This window comes from Pongo abelii, chromosome 17 (genome assembly GCF_028885655.2).
Source record: "Pongo abelii isolate AG06213 chromosome 17, NHGRI_mPonAbe1-v2.0_pri, whole genome shotgun sequence".
Classification (NCBI taxonomy): Eukaryota; Metazoa; Chordata; class Mammalia; order Primates; family Hominidae; genus Pongo; species Pongo abelii.
This window is the reverse complement of record NC_072002.2, coordinates 28,059,033-28,078,538: the sequence shown is the minus strand read 5'-3', so window position 1 is coordinate 28,078,538 and position 19,506 is coordinate 28,059,033. Positions and strand designations below refer to the sequence as shown.

Here is a 19,506-nt window from a genome sequence, read left to right as displayed (position 1 = left end):
GAGTTCCTTGCTGGAAACACAGAATAAGGAAAAAGTGGCGGATCAGAGAGCCTGAATTCAGGTGCCCATTCCACTGAAGTTCTAGAGCAGGGTGTGTCATTACCTCACGAGGCAACAGCATTTTTTATCATAGCTGCTAATTACAAAGCCGTGCTTTTTCACACGTTTATTGTCAAAAAAAAAAAATCCTGTGACATTTACCTACAAAGCAAAGCCATATCACTGTAGGAGACCAGTGGTGAAGGCTGGTAAAGTGTTTCCAGTTTATAAAGCATTTTCACATGCATCATGTTGTGTGTTCATCACTATGATTTATAGAGGTGGGTAAGACAAGAACGATGATCATTTTTCTTTTCTGGAAAAAGAAACCAAACCTCAGTGAGGTGAAGAGACTTATTATCCAAAGTCAGGGAAGAAAATTTTGGTGGGGGACCTGGGCCAGAAGTCTGAGAAACTCAAGATTCCAAACCCTATATTCTTTTTCAATCCTAAGGCTACAATCACCAAGCCTCTGGTCCTAACTTTTTTTTTTTTTTAAGATGGAGTCTCGCTCTGTCACCCATGCTGGAGTGCAGTGGCATGATCTCGGCTCTGCCTCCCGGGTTCAAGCAATTCTCCTGTCTCAACCTCCTGAGTAGCTGGGACTACATGCATGTGCCACCATGCCCAGCTAATTTTTGTAGTTTTAGTAGAGACGGAGTTTCACCATATTGATCAGGCTGGTATCGAACTCCTAACCTCAGGTGATCCGCCCGCCTCGGCCTCCGAAAGTGCTGGGATTACAGGCATGAGCCACCATGCCCGCCTGGTCCTAACTTTTTAAACAAGCGAAGGGAGGGGAAAAGAGAAGGCTTAAACTACAGACCTGACAATGACAAAATGAAAAATTCACCCATGAGTTTCTAAGTGTGCTGTGAGTTGCTTTAACTGATCTTGTCACTGGATAATTGCAGATATCCATCTGGACAGAGCAGCCCATTAGACAAGAGAAATTATATCAGACGTTACATTTCTCTAATGGAAAAAGGCAATTTATGTCTTAATCACTAAAGTGATGGAAAACACGTTTTATATACTTAAGGAGTTGCAGTTATTTTGTTATAAAATAATGGGTTGGGGGGAAGATGTTGCACTTGGTAAGGTTAAGTCATTGAATGCCTTTATATCAATATATGCAGAAAGATACTCATTTTTCTCTATTTCCTAATGCATTTTATTTCTGGAATTATAGAACTTGGCTCGGAATTGGAAAGTACTTAGCTGTAAAAATTGACCACACATGAAAAAATTCTTATCCTTGGAGATATTTTCAAAATAAAAATGTACAGTGATTTATAAAGATTTGGTTGTGGCTCTCTGAGACAGAAGGTTGTTCGAGAAATTGTCTGAAACTTTCAGGATTTATGATCCATGATCAAAGCATACAAGACATAGGAAAAAGAGCACTTCTTTTTAAAGGGTTAAAAATGATACCCGTGCTTCTCTCAGTAACTAATCTACATTATACCATCTGACAATATAATAATATAATGTAGATTAGTATAATCTACATTATACCAATGTCACAGGATTTTTTTTGACAATAAATATATGAAAAAGCATGGCTTTGTAATTGGCAGCTAAACACCTACCAGCGATATCACAAACTCTATTCCTTGATGTGCATGTATTAATAAATTCTTTCAGCACTTCTCAGATGTTAACAGAATGACATACTATGTGCTAAACCATGAGGACATCTTACCTTCCAAAGCACCCACGGCACTTGCCTTCCCTTTCAATATAGTTCCATAGGCCGATGGATTTTCCATTCAGGAAGGCCTCTCCCAAGCAGCCTTTAAAATGAGTAACCTTCACAGCAGGAGATTTCTAATGCAAACAAGCAAACAAACATAACCAATATATAAGCTGACGAAGCAAAATACATTCTCCAAGTGCACAAAACTTCTCTCTGGGAGCTTCAATCTAAGACACAAATTTTGAGACAGCAACATTAGAAAAAGGCCAGTTTGTAATCACTGGATTTCCTACCAGTTATGAAGTGGAATCCTAGAATGAGTAACAACTGGGCGGGATCTTAAAGATCATCTCAGTGACTAGGGTTGATGGAGAAAATCGTGTTGTACGGGTGAGAAAACAGAGAGCCAAAGAATGTGATTGGTAGTGAGGGCCCAGCTGGACCTGAGACCTAGAATCCCACTTCAGAGCGTTGAACCAGGTCCAAAAAACGCAATTATATTTGGTGAGAGGAGAACTGATAAAATAAAATAAATACGGTGGGCTTTTTGCTAAACACTAACTAGTATTAATCAACCGCTAACTAGAGCTAGACTAGAGATAAAGAAACTTTACAGAAATTAACATGGAGCACTGAATTTCCTGTTCATCACTGGGAAAGAAACCCGAACAGCAAGATGAGCCATTGGCTTTTTCTCCATTTATGCTACTAATTAAGCATCACCCTTTACTGTACAAAACCAGCCTAACTCTGCAGAGGAACTGTCAGGAAGCAAAACAAAAGCAGAAACATCTTCATCTGCTTAGGATATATTCAACCATCTCAACATATGCTTTTATGTTTTTATTTTTTTGAGACGGAGTTTTGCTCCTGTTGCCCAAGGGCGCGATCTCAGCTCACCGCAACCTCCACCTCCTGGGGTTCAAGTGATTCTCCTGCCTCAGCCGCCTGAGTAGCTGGGATTACAGGCATGCGCCACCACACCCAGCTAATTTTGTATTTTCAGTAGAGACAGAGTTTCTCCACGTTGGTCAGGCTGGTCTTGAACTCCGGACCTCAGGTGATGTGTCCGCCTTGGCCTCCCAAAGTTCTGGGATTACAGGCGTGAGCCACCACGCCCGGCCCATGACTTTTATATATAGGTAAAATCAGCCAATCAGTCCTGTTCAGAAGAACTTTCAGAATGTTACCTTGATTTGTCCTCCAAGACCTCCAACAAACATGAGTGTTGAATTATTTACATCCAGAACATTAGCTGTCCCAGGGGATTTACTTGTTTTTGTTGGTGACTTTTGATTTGAGCTCATTTCCTTTACACTCAGTGAACCAATGTTTCCAAATCTAAGGGTTACAAAGAATTGCAAAAGAAACTTTCAGAATTTCTAGCTGGCGCACATACAATCCTGTTTCCTTCACACCCACCATCTGCTTCTCCCCAAGGGCCCTGCAACAGCACCCCCTGCTGGCCTCCTGGCTTCCAGTCTTCCCTACTGCCCGAAATCTTCAAGAGTAGCTCTTCCCAAACAGAAATTTCATCACGTTGTGTCCCTGCTTAAAACATTTGAGATGAGCTAAACTGTATCTCAAGATATGTCTACTCTGTAAATATTATCCCATTTTGTAAATAAAAAAATCCCAACCAACCATAATATTATAGAAAAGTAAAAACATATACTTAAAGCTGCTCAAAAGTGATTACCTCTGAAGAAGGATTTTAGAAAGAATTTTGCTTTGTGCCTGAATTTTAAGAAAATGCACCCCCCACTTGCATCCTTATTTTCTGTCCTTGTCTACATGCAATGTGCTGCCACCCACATGCAATGTCTACCATGCCACACCTTACACCTCTCCCCTGAGGAATTTTATCAGGTTGGCTGCCTTACACGTAGACTTTCTAAAAGTAACATTCTTTATTTTTTAACTTTTTTAGAGGCAGGGTCTTGCTCTGTCGCCCAGACTGGAATGCAGTGGTGTGATCATTGCTCACTGCAGCATCGACCTCCTGTGCTCCAGCGATTCCCTGCCTGAAGCTCCCAAGTGGCTAGGACTACAGGCACACACCACTGTGCTTGGATAAATTTTTAATTTTTTTTAGAGACAGAGTCTCACTATGTTGCCCAGGTTAACCTCAAACTCCTTGTTGCTCGGCCTCCTGAAGCACTGGGATTATAGGAGTAAGCCACCATGCCTGGTCTCTAAAGGTAACCTGAACTTTTACACATTTTAGGCATTCTAAAGGTAAATCTAAGCTTTTCAGTTTTTTCTTCTTCTGATTGTTGATTTTGGTAACAAAGTTTGTCTCTCCTGCAGTAAGAAAAAAATCCAAACCTTAAGTTTTTAAAAAAACTTTTTTTTGAATTAATTTTTATTATATATTGTCAAATTATAGCTGTATATACTTCTGAGGTGCAAAATGTTGTTATGATTTTTGGATATGATGTGGAATGATTAACCGATTAACCACCAATGTGTGAATGGATAAAGAAAATGTGGTTTTATACACAAATACACAATGGAATACTATTATTCAGCCTTAAAAAAGAAGTTCTGTCACTTGTAACAAATGCTTCTTTCTTTTTTTTTTTTTTTTGGAGATGGAGTCTCGCTCTATTGCCCAGGCTGGAGTGCAGTGGTGCGACCTCCACTGACTGCAACCTCCGCCTCCTGGGTTCAAGCAATTCTCCTGCCTCAGCCTCTTGAGTAGCTGGGATTACAGGCGCCCACCACCACGCCCAGCTAATTTTTGTATTTTTAGTAGAGATGGGGTTTCACCATGTTGGCCAGGCTGGTCTCGAACTCCTGACCTCAGGTGATCTGCCTGCCTCGGCCTCCCAAAGTGCTGGGATTACAGGTGTGAGCCACTGGCCACAAATGCTTATTTCTACAGCTAACCTAAACCAAGTATTGTTTGGTTATAATCTGACTTTCCAGAAGTTTCAAAGCCTATTATATGATGTTACAAGCATGTAACTACTTATGAGACACACTTTAAAAAAGAGAGCTGCTCTGAGAGAACATTCTCTACTACCTGGCTACATGGATACTGTGCCATCTGTTGTCATCAATGGGAAAGTCTGGAAACTCCAAGCGTGTGGACCCAGAGCCCAGGTCCCACAGGAAGGCCACTTTCCCTCGCCGCATCTCCACTGCAAGGAAATCAGACTGGGGGGCGGGGCATGAACGGGGATCAGTTTACACACTGGACTGTTTGCCGACCACCACAACACTTTACAGAGTCGATTCTTATGGTGTTTTCTCTTTTCTTAAAAATAAATAAATAAAAAGCAAAACCCCCAAATCTATTTTCTTTTGTTTGAAATGGTCCCCTCCCTGGAGCTGAGGCATGACTCACAGCCCCGGGGACATTAGCGCCTCCCTGTGTGCCTGGCATGGCCCTCCTCAATGTCTCCCATAGAGTGCCCAGGAAAATTCGCTGCGAGTCACAGGCAGTCCACAGGGAGCACCAGGGAAGGCACTGAGCTTGCTCACTTGCCCAGTCTCCGAGGTAAGAAATGGATGTGAAATATGCAGTAAGACAAGAGCCATGAGGTCCCACCCCTGTCACAGACTTGCATGCACTTTGCATCTGATCTCCTGAAGACATTTCAGATACTATATGTGCTTGTTAACATTTTCTGCCCTACACACCCCAGGCTTCTGACCTGTTCTCACTGGCACAGCCAAGGTATCAAAGACCTTTCATAGGCACTTGCCATCTGGAGACCACTGGAATCCTTGGCAAGAAAAACCCAACAGAACCTTGACAATTCTGATACTCAGTCACTCCAGGCGTCAATGGGGGAATCACAAAATAGTTCCATCCCCAAGGCTTGCAATTAAGATGGCATCCTTCAGAAATGTCACTTTCCTTCTCACAGGCATTCCATTTGGTAGTTTGTTCATTTTTAATCTAATGCTACCATTTTAACAAAGGTTAGTCCCTATGGGAGATTTAGAGATTTCACTAAGGCCTATTTTTTTTTTTTTTTGCCAAATAAGTGAAAATTCAGAAAAATCTAGAAGTGCATAAAAGATTCAGTGTTGCTTTCCGAAGGTCCATAACTTACAGCGGTGCTGCTACCGAGGTAGAAGAGAAGATTATCGGGTTCCTGTGTCTTAACATTTAGTGTTAAGGTGTTGTAGTTGGTAGAGGAAATCTGAGGCTGGTAGGCCCGGATGCAATCTCTGTCTGCAGACACAGCGACTTTAATCTGTAGAAGGAAAATGAAAGTGTCCCCATCATTTAGTGACACACACTGGCAGCTCACCAGCAGCTCAACAATGCTATTCTGTAATGAATTTTCACTGAGGCAGGTTATCTCTTGATAATACACAATGGTTCATGTTTCATGAAGTGACATATCAGATGGTAATAAAAATGATTTCATTAAGTGTTTAAATATGAGAAAATCAGTGTTAGTTTTTAATAAGTTATTTTATATAGGAAACTGTCTTGCTCACATAAGACTTAATTCCTTAAAGACAAGGATCTTATCACCTTGGAATCTTTCCACCTGACACAAAGAGGATATTTGATAATCATCTGGTGAATAAATGGAGAGGTAATATATTTATTCACTCAGCAGATATTTATAGAGCAATGATTGCACTTACTACATATTTCTTTGACTAGTAATTCTTTGCATATGTATCTTACATTAGTCTTAAAGAGTCTAAGTTTGGTATGAACCATAGCATCAAGAAGCATTCCTTGGGCTTACATTTATTTATTTATTTATTTATTTAGGGTCTTGTTCTGTTGCCCAGGCTGGAGTGCAGTGGCGTGATCATAGCTCACTGCAGCCTTGAACTCCTAGGCTCGAGCAATCCTCCTTCCTCAGCCTCCTGAGTAGCTGGGACTACAGGTTCACACCACCAAGCCTGGTTATTATTATTATTTTTTTTAGTAGAGACAGGATCTCATTATGTTTCCTAGGCTCATCTCAAACTCCCGGCCTCAAGCAATCCCCTCTGTCAACCTCCCAAATTGTGGGAGTTATGGGTGTGAGCTACCATGCCCAGCCTATATTTATTTAGCAATTGTAACTGAAACAGATGCAAGCCAGAGCTCATGGAAACCAACATTCCTTTTCCAATAGCAACGATAGATGAGGGGAAAAGACAGAGCCCTGTGCTCCTTTCTCTTCCTTAGAAAGCCTCAGGTGGACAAATGCAAACCCAGAGGCTGCATTCATCCTCTCGAAGTCCCCAATCACATGATGACTGCACATTCTCTCAAAAGGAAACTTTGTCCCTTAGGGCACAGCCAGTGGCATGTGCCATGGGTAAAACATCTTCTCACGTGTGAACTGCTCAAGGAGTCCAGTGCCTCAGGCATTTAGTGACCTGGATTTGTGCAGCCTTCGTTGCATACAAACTGTTTTCTCAGACACCTCAAGGAGGAGGCCCATACTACACAAACATTTTAAAGAATACTTGTATTATTAAAACTAAGTTGGTAAAATGAAGAAATAACACCATATGCAACCCATAGAGTGATGTTAACACATAGATTTGACATGTTCCGCACTGTCCAGGCTAATACTTTTAAATTTAGTCTATAACGATAAATCTCCATAAAGACATGGAAATCTCTTTGCTAACAACATTTTGAAGCATGTTGAACAAAAGCAGAACTCAAAGAAAATGAAGCTAGTTATTGGCTTTAAATATACCAAGACAGGGCTATGAGGAAGCCCAGATTATTGGGATCTGGGTCTTTGGAAGTCCTAAGGGGCACAGTGTGACTGAGGGCCATGTCTGCATGAATTCCCTGGGACCCCACATGACTCAGAGCCCAGTCATGAAAGCCACGGGGCCCCAAACTCACAGAAGCTGCTTGTTTGCGGGCCTGGCTGATCAACAGTTTAATTTCTGATAGGTTTCTGCTCAGATTCTCCTCTAACATCTTCAAAGGCTTCAACCGATCAAACAAAAGGTTGGCTTGAGTTTCCACATCTTTGACTTTTCTTCCAGCCAACAGAGCTAACAAATACAAGAAGGCAAGGGGTGGCAAGAAAGTTGGGGAGAGGGAAAAACAAGATAATTAATTGTCCATTAACAATGCACTCGGTAAAACAACACCCTAATAATCAAATCCATGACATTTTGGTACAAAGATGAAAACTGCACCAGTAGCATGCATTGCCCAAGGCCCTTCTCTTAATAAAGGCTAATCCAGATGTTAGCATACTTCTACTTTTCAGGAATGTTGTGAACAACGCACCACTGTGTGCTTAGCTAGCTCCACATCTGCATGATGCAGACGGTCACGACTGGAAGGAAGGGCACTGACATACTGGCCATGGTGGAGTCCTGCAGAAGCTGGTGCGTCTCTTGTAATGTGGTGTTGACCCTAGACAGGCTGGCAGATGTGTTCAGCAGCTCCTGGCTCAGCCCCGCAACGTTCCTCAGCGTGCTCACCGCGCTCTGGCTTGCAGACGTGGCCAGCTCTTTGGTTTTGGCTCCCTTGTCTCTTATACCTAAAATAAATGTATATACAAGCATGCACTTTTGGTGGTTACAAACACAGAAAAGAATAAAATGACAACAAATGTAATTTCGCACAGAAATATATTATTGTCATATTACTGATGCTGAACACAAACTGAGGCTTGCCTGTTTGCTTTTTTTTCTTTTGGGCAGTGGTCCATGACCTAAGAGCTTCTTGTTTCTAATGGCAATATTAAAGCTGCATATCATATGCTCTACTATCCCCTTTTAGGGACAAATGAAATAATTTTTATTAATACTTCTCTGGAATATGATTTCAATACACAATGAGATCACAAAAGTAATGGCCAATCGCTGTGTGATCTGTGTCTTACATGTTAATAAGCTGAACTTCTTTATTTGGGTCCTTTTCCATCACCCCCTTCTCAGCTTCATGAAACATATTCTCCACCTCCTTTCATGTCTGGATAATAAGGATTTGGATCCTAGGTCTGCAGCTAAGGTGGGAATGTCTTAAGTTAAAGGAAGAGGTATTTGCCCATAGCATCAACTGGCTGCTAGAAGTAACAGCAGAATAAAGCCCAAACAGCCACTCAAGGTAAATTGGAATTCAGTTATTCTAGAAAATCTGGGTGAGGATTTTTAAAAGACACTATCATTCATTTTCGAAGCATTTAATCACAAGTGGGGCAAAACATTTACAGCAGAAAAAGCTAGAAAAAGGGCATACAAGTGGCCTTTTTACTTTTCCTGCAACTTTTCTGTAAGCTCGAAATTATTTTCAAATAAAAATGTTATTAAGCATTTAGTCAAAATACACCATGGCATCCTTATTAAAAAAAAAAAAGGAAAAAAAATCTTCCAGTTCAGAAAATGCTCCATTGTTTCAAGGTAAGAAGTAAGCCCAAGGCAGCATGCCCAGTTTCCCCAGGTAACTTCCATGCTTACAAACAGAAACCCTGCAGACAGGACTTTGGGGCTTCCTGTTTTTAATGGCTTTAAAGCACTTTTAAAGTGCTCCTTTGAGCACTTTATAAGACTTTTTCAAAAGATGCTTATTAAGAAAAAAAGGAGGACAGGCACAGTGGCTCACACTTGTAACCCCAGAACTTTGGGAGACCAAGGCAAGAGGGTCGCTTGAGGGCAAGAGTTCAAGGACAATCTGGGCAACATAGCAAGACATGGTCTCTATAAAACAATTGAAATTTTAAAAGTAAAAAACAACAAAAGAACAAAAGAGAAGTTTGAGGTGCAGCACAATTCATTTCTATTACACTTAAATTATCCTTTTTAAAATTTTAGGCCGGGTGCGGTGGCTCACGCCTGTAATCTCAACACTTTGGGAGGCCAAGGCGGGCGGATCACGAGGTCAGGAGATCGAGACTATCCTGGCTAACACGGTGAAACCCCGTCTCTACTAAAAATACAAAAAATTAGCCAGGCACGGTGGTGGGTGCCTGTAGTCCCAGCTACTCGGGAGGCTGAGGCAGGAGAATGGTGTGAACCCGGGGGCGGAGCTTGCAGTGAGCCGAGATCGCGCCACTGCACTCCAACCTGGGCGACAGAGCGAGACTCTGTCTCAAAAAATGTGTGCTGCTAGCCGGGTTCAGGCTTCACCCACTGGAAAGAACCACCATCTGCTCTAATCATGTAGACTTACTGCAGCCTGGTTTCTCTGTTACAATAAAATTACTGTAGATCTCCCAAAAAATTTCATGAATACTACATTTCTAAACCATCAGTATTAAAGTGATCAGTGAGCCTAATGTTTTACTGCCTTACTAAGGAAGATGGCCAAGCAAGCAGTCTTCAGTTTGCCACACTGATAATGAATCTGGTATCTTCCCCTTAAGCAGGTAAAGCACATTCCAGCTTCTTTACTTGCTGACCTCTTTCAATGGTCCTTCTTCCTCTAAGCAATGTGTCAAGCCCATTTCAAAAGTAAGCAATTCAGATGATACTATGCAGTCTCTGCTTTTAAGACTATAAGTAGCTTGATGCAAGTATTGTGATGTTATTTTAAAAACCAATGATTTTAATTTCTAAATCATATTCCTTTGCAAGTAAAAATTTTGCCAATCTTAGTCTCATTTTTGAGCTAAAGCCTTGATCAGTCTTGAGGCAGGACTTCCTTATGCTCCTGAGTGATGCTTTTACAATGAGAAGACATTATTTACAGAAGAAAGTCCTTTCCACTTACCTTCAGGAATTGCTCTAAGTATCAAGAGTGATTCATTGGTCTGCCAGGTAATTTCAACAGCATTCTCTTGAAATCTGTTTGTCTTATTTCTCAATTCACTCAGTTCCAATGCAATACCTATTTAAAGGGAGAAAAATGTTTCCTTTCAGGTTAGCCTACTAAAAAGTTACCTAGGCAACAGCTTTATCATTCTTGACCATCTACAGAATTCATAGCTTTCTAAAGAGATTCCCAATATTGACAGTTTTTCCAGCAAGACTGAGCACCATCCATTATAGAAATTAAGAGTGTGGACTGGGCACGGTGACTCACGCCTGTAATCCCAGCACTTTGGGAGGCCGAGGCAAGCAGATCACAAGGTCAGGAGATTGAGACCAGCCTGGCTAACACGGTGAAACCCCGACTCTACTAAAAATAAAAATAAAAAAAAAATTAGCTGGACGCGGTGGTGGGCGCCTGTAGTCCCAGCTACTTGGGAGGCTGAGGTGGGAGAATGGCGTGAACCCGGGAGGTGGAACTTGCAGTGAGCTGAGATTGAGCCACTGCACTCCAGCCTGGGCGACAGAGCAAGACTCCATCTCAAAAAAAAAAAAAGAAAGAAATTAAGAATGTGTTTCTAGCTTGCTCAATCATTTTCTCTACTTTGCTTGTTGACTTTTTCACTAATATTTCTACTTAAATTTCATGTCCAATTTTACTAGAGCTCAAGGATGAAGAGCTGTGTTTAAGTCACTCAGTCTTAATCAGACACACTAACTTTCTATTCCCATCTGAATGTTGGCCACCTTTCTCCTCTGGGTTGTAAAACCCCTAAGGTGGGCTCCTACCTGGGAGTCTTCCTCACAGTCTCCCACCTGCATCTCTGGCCAATCCTCCACCCCCTTCTATTCCCTTCTGGCCACCCAACTGGAACTCAACTCAACCTCCTTCTCAAGTTTGATCACAGCTTTTACTTTTAAAATTTCTGTTCATAACATACAATCACATTTGGATTTTGAGCACATGGTTAAAACGTGAAATTTTAATTGCCAGCAAGCTCCCAATTTCACTACCTATGAAGTACCTCTAGTCGTACAGACTGAAATTACAGCCCATCAACACATTATGCATTTTCGATACTGTGAGATGACAACATAAATTTTAAACTGTGTCACTCAATGAGAAAAAAAAATTATGTACATATCCAAGCCTTTAGTTCAGACAGCTGTGGAAGGATCCAGTGTTAGACTCGGAAGTAGGTCACCTGTAAAGGGTTTGAGCTGTGTGCCTGGCCCACTATTTACTCCTCCAGAAATCTTGGTATTTTTGATCTATTAGAATATATTAAGGTGGAAAGCACACTATTTGTTATAAAAAATTGTAGGCCTACATAGTTTCTCTTACATAACAGATTCCTGCTGCCACTTTGGTTCATGTTTATTGAATGGATTGCTCTTACAGTTTCTTGAAACTTTAGGACAAACTAAACTGCGTAGGTATTTTTTGAAAAATGGCTAAATCAATTAGGACTTAATTTAATAATTATTAAATGAGAACCTACCATGAGTCTAACATGATATTAGTCCCATGAGAAAGGTAAAAGAAATATCAAGCATAATACATCTCCTCAAGGAAAAACTAGAGGAGCACACGCAATCAAAGATAACCCAACAGACACTAGGAAGAACAGTGAAGGCTCCAAGCTAAGGCAATGAGTGGAGGATTAAGGACAGGTTAAAGATAGCGATGACGGCACAATAAAGGAACAGATATCACTAGAATAAAAATGCCAAATTATATGAAGTTTATATGATAGGAAGTTTATACGATAGGAAAATTTGTATGATAGGAAATTGGAATATAAATGGGACACAGAAATGCTAAGCTTCAAGTTGCTGCATGCAAGGAGAACATTCTTAGAGGCTGCTCAGCGAGACGCTCACGCTCACTCTGCCTGTCTACACCGTCCGAGCCACATACTGACCTGGAAGCCTCCTGCTGAGGTTGTTGCCTTCTTTTAGAAATTTGGAGCTGTGCTGCACGGCCGCTTTCCCATTATAGACAAGGGATTCTGAGAGCTGGAAAACAGAACCACTTAAGCATGGTGAGAGCAGGGCAGGGTGGAGTCCTGCTGGGGATAGAGGAAGTGACTCCATCAGAGTAGCCCCCAGACACATTCCCGGCAAGAAAGTCAGCCAGGTACCAGGTAGGGACAATTTAAAATGGCTGAGGCAAGAGAAGACAAAGACATTTTTAAGTAGATAAGGAAGGAAACCAGCCATTCAATAAAGATTTTCACCATGGTTATAGAAAAATGTCTCCAGTAGATATCAAGTAGCATTATCATTTTTAGCGCAAGGAAATGTGAGATTGTTCTCATCGCCACACTGGTTTCTAGTCTGTAAAAAGAAGTATTTATGACCTTAAAAAATTAAAACACAGATCATATGATGACAGAAGCCAGAAACAGATTCCACCAAAAAGAATGTTAATGGGCAGAAATTGGGGCCACTGAATCTCTGCTCAAACCCGATACAGAAAAATCTCCCACAGAGCCCAGAAAAAGAAGCCACGACGTTTCCTACCAGGCTCGTCTCAGTCACAGTCCTGTGAGCATTTCTGGCCAGTTCCTCCGATTCTTCGATCAGGCTCTGGATGTTGTAATGGACATAGGCTGCACTGGTGGCATTCAGGGACACATTTCTGATGTTTTCAAGGCCACTATCAAAGCAGCATATTTAGATACGTTATGATAAACTAAATCAAACTTGCCGATTCACTCACAAAAATCATAAACGCCTACTAGTTTTGAAAGCCTCCTATCTTCTTTCCCCTTAGAAGAGTATCATCCATAAAAAAATAACAACCTATGGGTTCCCATGTAACTTCAAAAGTAATCTTTGAGAAGCCGTAGCCACTTTGCCATAATAACACTCAGAACTGCTATTTAATTAATACCCAAGAAGAGACTATTGCTGTTTCCCTTAGACGACCATTCATCACTTTCCACCAGCTGCCCTCAGCATTCCTCAATCTCTGTTCCAATCCCCTGTGCATGTCTAGGGCGCCACTGCATGTTTGCATTGGTTATAAACTCCCTGCAACATACTTGGTAACCTCCAAGAAGTGTTTCTAAGCATACCTGAGGCCACTGAATCTTATCCTTCAAATGGCATACGACAATTTTACAAAATTCACTAGAGATTTTGGAGGAAGATCAGCTAATATTTCAATCAGCTGAACATCATTCTAACAAGTGCACACATTGCTTAGGAACTTGGTAACTGGTAATGGCACAATGTCATCCAGTGCTCTCTGTCTTGAAAATAAAGTCTGGCAATGGGCACATCTTTGCCTGCTGAGTAACTCATTTCATTTTCTTTCCAAGGTTATTGAGTCGGGCAATTCCCAGACCGAATATTAGCAGTTATTGTTTGTTACTATTGGACTGGCGAAATTCTGTGATTTATAAATAAAAGATAATTATTTAACTTTGTGTTATCACCACAAATTGCTTCTACTACTCATATGAAGTAGTAAAGATTTTGTTTTAGCTAGGTATGGAGTCAGAATATTTTTTTCTCTTTGGGTGAAATGATGAAAACTGATGAGAAGAGAGAAGCTGGTATCTAATGCCATTTTCCACTACTGATCCCTAAGACATATTAGGAAGCAGTACTCAATTTAGCACATAATTTATGCAATATTCTATCTTATATGATTTTTAATTGCTTTTGTTGTGTGAACTAATCTTTTATGTCAGCATTTTTCCAATAAGGAGACATGCATGTTTCCCCTTCCACAGAACATGCACACACAAGAACATACATCTTCCCAGTGTGGTCACACTTGTCACCCATGATGCATAGCAAATTTTAAAGAAGAAATTTACCAATTAACTCACAGTATTATGTAAATCACTGATAACACCTAAAACTTTGGTTCCCACATTTGCTGCACATTAGAATCACCTGAGCGTTTAAAAAAAAAAAAAAATCACAAAACCCTACATCCCAGACCCATTAACTCACAACCTTTGGGGGGAAGGCAGCTAAGGGACAAAGGCATCGGTGGCTTAAGAAGCTCCCCCAGGTGATTCCAATGTGCAGACAAGTTTGAAACGGCTGGCTAAAATTATGCTTCTCATTTAAAGGCATTTTTAGCAAGTTGAGTACATATTTTTTAAATATCCAAAAAATACAAGTTAAAGTAATTGTATTACAATGGCAGACTTTCAGGCAGTAGAAAATAATTGGAGGTGGTATCTCTCAGGGATTGGAAAAGAGACTCCCAACACTTCTATAGGTAGAGAGTGGGCAGCCACATCCTCCAACCAAATAATAAACTCCAAAAAGGCAAGATCTGTAAAGAAATTAATAACCTCATTCTGTCCCACCTGCAACCTAACAAAGCCCTGAGCACTCAGTAGGTGCTTAATAAAGCCTTGATGGCTTGATACTGTAGCATAATATGTGTTTTATTATATTAATATTATACTGTAGCATATTATGTGTTTTAAGTCTTGTCCTGTTATTTGCATTTTCCCACCATATATGTAGACCAATGGTAAACTACGTTAGCAGACACGAGGGAATCCAACTTGCCAGGTAAATAAAACAGGAGTGCTCATTTTTACACAAAGGAAGAGTGACCCATCACTGTGATAGCAACATCCATCTTTGTTTTCTCTGATCAATAGACTGCAAGCTCTTGAATTCCCACAAAGGCATGCTCCTACCTGTACAGAACATCTGCTAGTCTCTGGAACTCAGCGGCATGGTCCTCAGCTCTGTAGACCAGGTCGAGTGCGTTCCTTTGGGACATGTGCATGACCAGGTCATCTATGTGGTGCCTGATTTTGGCAGACCATAAAAGTAGCTTATCCTGGTGATCCTCTAAGTGCTACATGGAGAAATTAATATTGTAAATATATGCACATCTATTTAATAACAGATATGTGTGCATATAGATGAGATGTGTGAAGATTCTTTAAAAACTGTATTGTGGCCATGCTGAGTTGTAATTTACCTCTAGAGCATCTTGTACAGCATCTGTTTGTGCAGCAGCAGCATCTATCAATCCTCTTCCTTGGGCAATGAGTTCTGAGGTCAGATTTTGTTCTTCTTGAACATGTAGCTTTTTATCCTGCAGCAGAAATGGCATTTTAAGGATACTTCATAAAAGCAACTCTGCTTCTGACCTTTGGTGCCTAATGCTACGTGCAGAAGTTAGTGCACGGGACTCACTTTTATTTTATTTTATTTTTATTTTTTGAGATGGAGTCTCATTCTATTGCCAGGCTGGAGTGCAGTGGCATGATCTCAGCTCACTACAACCTCCACCTTCCAAGTTGAAGCGATTCTGCTGCCTCAGCCTCCCGAGTCGCTGGGACTACAGGCACGCACCACCACGCCCAGCTAATTTTTGTATTTTTAGTAGAGACCGGGGTTTCACCATGTTGGCCAAGATGGTCTCGATCTCTTGACCTCGTGATCTGCCTGCCTCAGCCTCCCAAAGTGCTGGGATTACAAGCGTGAGCCACCCAGCCAGGCCAGGGCTCACTTTTAATTGCTTATGTTGGAGTATTTTGTTACCCGTTCTAATTGAGAAGGAGAGAGCGAGTGAGACTCACACTGAATTCTCTCAGATTAGCATTGACCATGAGCAGCAGGTGGTTGCTTTCCTGCATCTTTGCCTCAGCTTCCCTCACGAGCGCCTCAGCCGCCTTTAGTTCATTATTGTGCTTTGAAAGGAGGTGGCTTGCTGCTTCTTTCAATACCTCCAATTCTTCCAGCGGCTTCTGGTAATTTTCCTGAATTTGTGACACTAAATCTTCAGCAGCCCTGATAAATATGAATGGTTCACATAGTAAGTAAATGAACAACAAAGCTCCTATCTCTGAAATAATAGTGGAAAAAAATTTTACATATTTATGCCTAGTCTCTTTTTGAAATTGTAAGTGATATGTCATAACTTCTTAAGAATGGAAACAATTTTTCTAAGATAGCTACAGGTATGGCAGGTTTATATTTTATCCTTAACAAATTGTCTTTTTTTTTTTTTTTTTTTTTTTTTTAGTGTTGCATCTCACAGATACATTTATTCATGCCAGGAAGTAAACGGTACTTTTACAAGTGCACAGTGATGTTCCATGTTCCTATATAGTTTGCTGAAATGTACAGGCACAGTGACCTTTCATCTCATGTGTATTTCAAGTTAAGCTGGTTAGGATGACTACAAGCAGGCACAAGGCTTGAAGCTTTCAAAGCTTTACTTCTTTTTTTTTGAGAGAAGTCTTGCTCTTATCCCCTAGGTTTGAGTGCAATGGCTTGATCTCAGCTCACTGCAACCTCCGCCTCCCAGGTTCAAACGATTCTCCTGCCTCTGCCTCCCAAGTAGCTGGGATTAAGGCGCCTGCCACCACGCCCAGCTAATTTTTTTTTAGTAGAGACGGGGTTTGGGTTTCACCATGTTGGCCAGGCTAGTCCCGAACTCCTGACCTCAGGTGACCCGCCTGCCTCGGCCTCTCAAAGTGCTAGGATTACAGGCATAAGCCACCGCACCCGGCCCAAAGCTTTACTTCTTTTATCAGCTCTGATGATTTTATAAATGATGAAGCTCATTAAACCCCACCTCCCCAAATTTCCTGGTAAACTTGGGTCCAGTGGGCTTTGTGGGAATCCGAACACTTAAACTTTCTAATACATTTTAGTAATGGAATTAAAAAAGATCACCTCCATGAATCTGGATTCAGGAAATTGAGACAACATTCTGTGTTGATGGGAACTGCAGTCTTTCATTATATATAATACAGCAAGAAATTGAAAGAAGGCTATTCAGTGATTTGTTAAGAATTTACCAATTTATATATATGATAAAAGGATTTTCTGCAGCTAGTTAAGAAGAAACAGATTTCATAAAAGCTTTCAAATTCAAATTGACAAAAAGATATGATTTGTACCATGGATAAATGCAAGCTTTAGAATATCAAAAGATTTTTTTCCTATGTCTTTATAAATATGCCATCAAATTGCTGATTTAAATCAATTTTGAATTTATAGCTGCATAGAATAATAAAATTTCATGCTACAAATCCTTGCAGTGGTGGAGTATATCCTATTAACTCTTCATTTTAATTTTTCCGGACAACTTTGAAAAATTCTATGGAGAATGCCCTGTAAACCACCCTCAGCTTTCACAGGTGTCAGGTCACTGGGTTAAGGCACGACCAAAAACATTTTTCAAGGTTATAAATTTGAACTCTGACATTATTAGAATAACATCAGGACTTATAATTTTTAATGATAATAAAGACGTTGCATTATGAGCAGGCAACAAGAACTAAAACACATACATAAGAAAACACGAATAAACCCAATATATTTCTAATGTCTGATCATGAATCTATTATTCCTTATTATTAAATAAGATATCTCTCTAAGAAAATTTAAAATAAATTAGCCTGGCATGGTGGTGCATGCCTGTAGTCCCAGCTACTCAGGAGGCTGAGGTGGGAAAATCACTTGAGCCTGGGAGGTGGAGGTTGCAGTGAGCTGAGATTGTGCCACTGCACTCCAGCCTGGTGACAGAGCAAGACCGTGTCTCAAAAAGAGAAAAAAGAAAGCTCAAAATAGAGGCCAAATTTTCATCTACAAGATGACTCTTCTATCTAAACTACAATCACGTGAAATGACATAGTCCTCAATGACTTGAACAAGATTAACCGACAAAAAAACCCCACTCAGCACTTCATTAGCTTCTTCTAGCAAAATTAACAGAGGAAACTGGTGTTTCTCAAACTATGTTCCTCTACAACACCAATGTCCCATGAACTGCCAGGCAGATTCCTTGAACAAATATTCCAGGGTGAAAGAAATGTAGCCGGATCCTCCACGGGGCTGCTGATGTGCATCAACGTACTAAAAGCTTCGAGAAGACCTGCAGTACAGAACTTGTCTCTCCTTAGTAGACACTATGTCTTGGAATGTGCTTCTTTAATGACGTATCTTTGGTCGGGCGCAGTGGCTCACACCTGTAATCCCAGCACTTTGGGAGGCCGAGGTGGGCAGATCACCTGAGGTCAGGAGTCCAAGACCAGCCTGGCCAACATGGTGAAACCCTGTCTCTACAAAAATACAAAATTACAAAAATTAGCTGGGCATGATGTTGGGTGCCTGTAATCCCAGCTACTCAGGATCTGTGTATCCCAGCTACTCAGCTACCGAGGAGGGGAATTGCTTGAACCCGGGAGGTGGAAGCTGCAGTGAGCTAAGATCGCGCCACTGCACCCCAACCTGGGAGACAGAGGAGACTCCGTCTCAATTAAAAAAAAAAAAAATCTTTTAATAGGTCTGAGATACCAGCACGGAAATCACTTGAAAAACAGCCACAAACAATAATCCGAAGTGTGCAGTAAAGAGTCAACGTGGCAGGCTGGCGTCTGCTCTCCTTTGAAAGGCCTGCTGGCGAGGTGGGCTGCGTTCCCACTGATCCCTAACTGCTAAGAGTAGCTCACTACCTGGGCTGTTTGTGCAAGCAACATGGTTTATGCTGAACACCTGCTTTCCTTCTGGGAGTCGACTTTTGCTATGTGCTAGGCAGAGGGTGCCTACCAGTACAGCTCCAACAAAATCCCTGGATACTGCATCTCTGACAGGCTTCCCTGGGCAGAAACATCACACACATGTTGCTGCATTTTTCTTGCTGGGGGAAGAGTGCTCTCTGGGATCCCACATGGGGAGAGGACTTCACGGATTTCTCCAGACTCTGCTGTGTCCTTTTGTTCCATTTGGCTGGACCTCCTTAATAAATCTTAGCCATAAGTACAGTTATATGCTGAATCCTGGGGGTCCTGGTGAAACTCTGAATGTGGTGTTAGTTCTGGAGACCCCCAACCCAGCATGAAAAGCAATCAGTCTGTGTGCTAAACTTCTCATCTATACAATTGCCATGCTTCAGCATGAACCACCAATTTTTTAAGAATTATAATTAAAAAGCAGATAATTCCTAAAATAATCCATGTATTTTGAAATGGCGTATATATAGGGATTATCTATGGAAAATCAGAAAGTGGAGGCCAGAGAATACATTTTAAACTCTTGATTTTTAAAATAAAAGGTCTCTTTAGTAATATTTT

General features: G+C 41.1%; 1 protein-coding gene across 4 annotated transcripts in view; it reads right to left on the bottom strand.

Annotated features, from left to right (window-relative positions):
- LAMA1 (laminin subunit alpha 1) overlaps positions 1-19,506 on the bottom strand; it is a 187,567-nt gene that overhangs the window by 35,063 nt on the left and 132,998 nt on the right. For all 4 annotated transcript variants that reach the window (XR_010137560.1, XM_054537666.2, XM_024236118.3 and 1 more), the window contains exons 37-48: positions 16,003-16,213; positions 15,399-15,515; positions 15,109-15,272; positions 12,956-13,091; positions 12,355-12,448; positions 10,392-10,508; positions 8,038-8,220; positions 7,569-7,723; positions 5,806-5,949; positions 4,767-4,900; positions 2,929-3,079; positions 1,745-1,869 (exon numbers count right to left, since the gene is read on the bottom strand). Coding sequence is in view for 3 of the 4 variants with exons in the window: in XM_054537666.2 (XP_054393641.2) it covers positions 1,745-1,869; positions 2,929-3,079; positions 4,767-4,900; positions 5,806-5,949; positions 7,569-7,723; positions 8,038-8,220; positions 10,392-10,508; positions 12,355-12,448; positions 12,956-13,091; positions 15,109-15,272; positions 15,399-15,515; positions 16,003-16,213 (1,731 nt within the window). In the remaining variant the exon portion in view is untranslated. The remainder of the gene's footprint in view (positions 1-1,744; positions 1,870-2,928; positions 3,080-4,766; positions 4,901-5,805; positions 5,950-7,568; positions 7,724-8,037; positions 8,221-10,391; positions 10,509-12,354; positions 12,449-12,955; positions 13,092-15,108; positions 15,273-15,398; positions 15,516-16,002; positions 16,214-19,506) is intronic.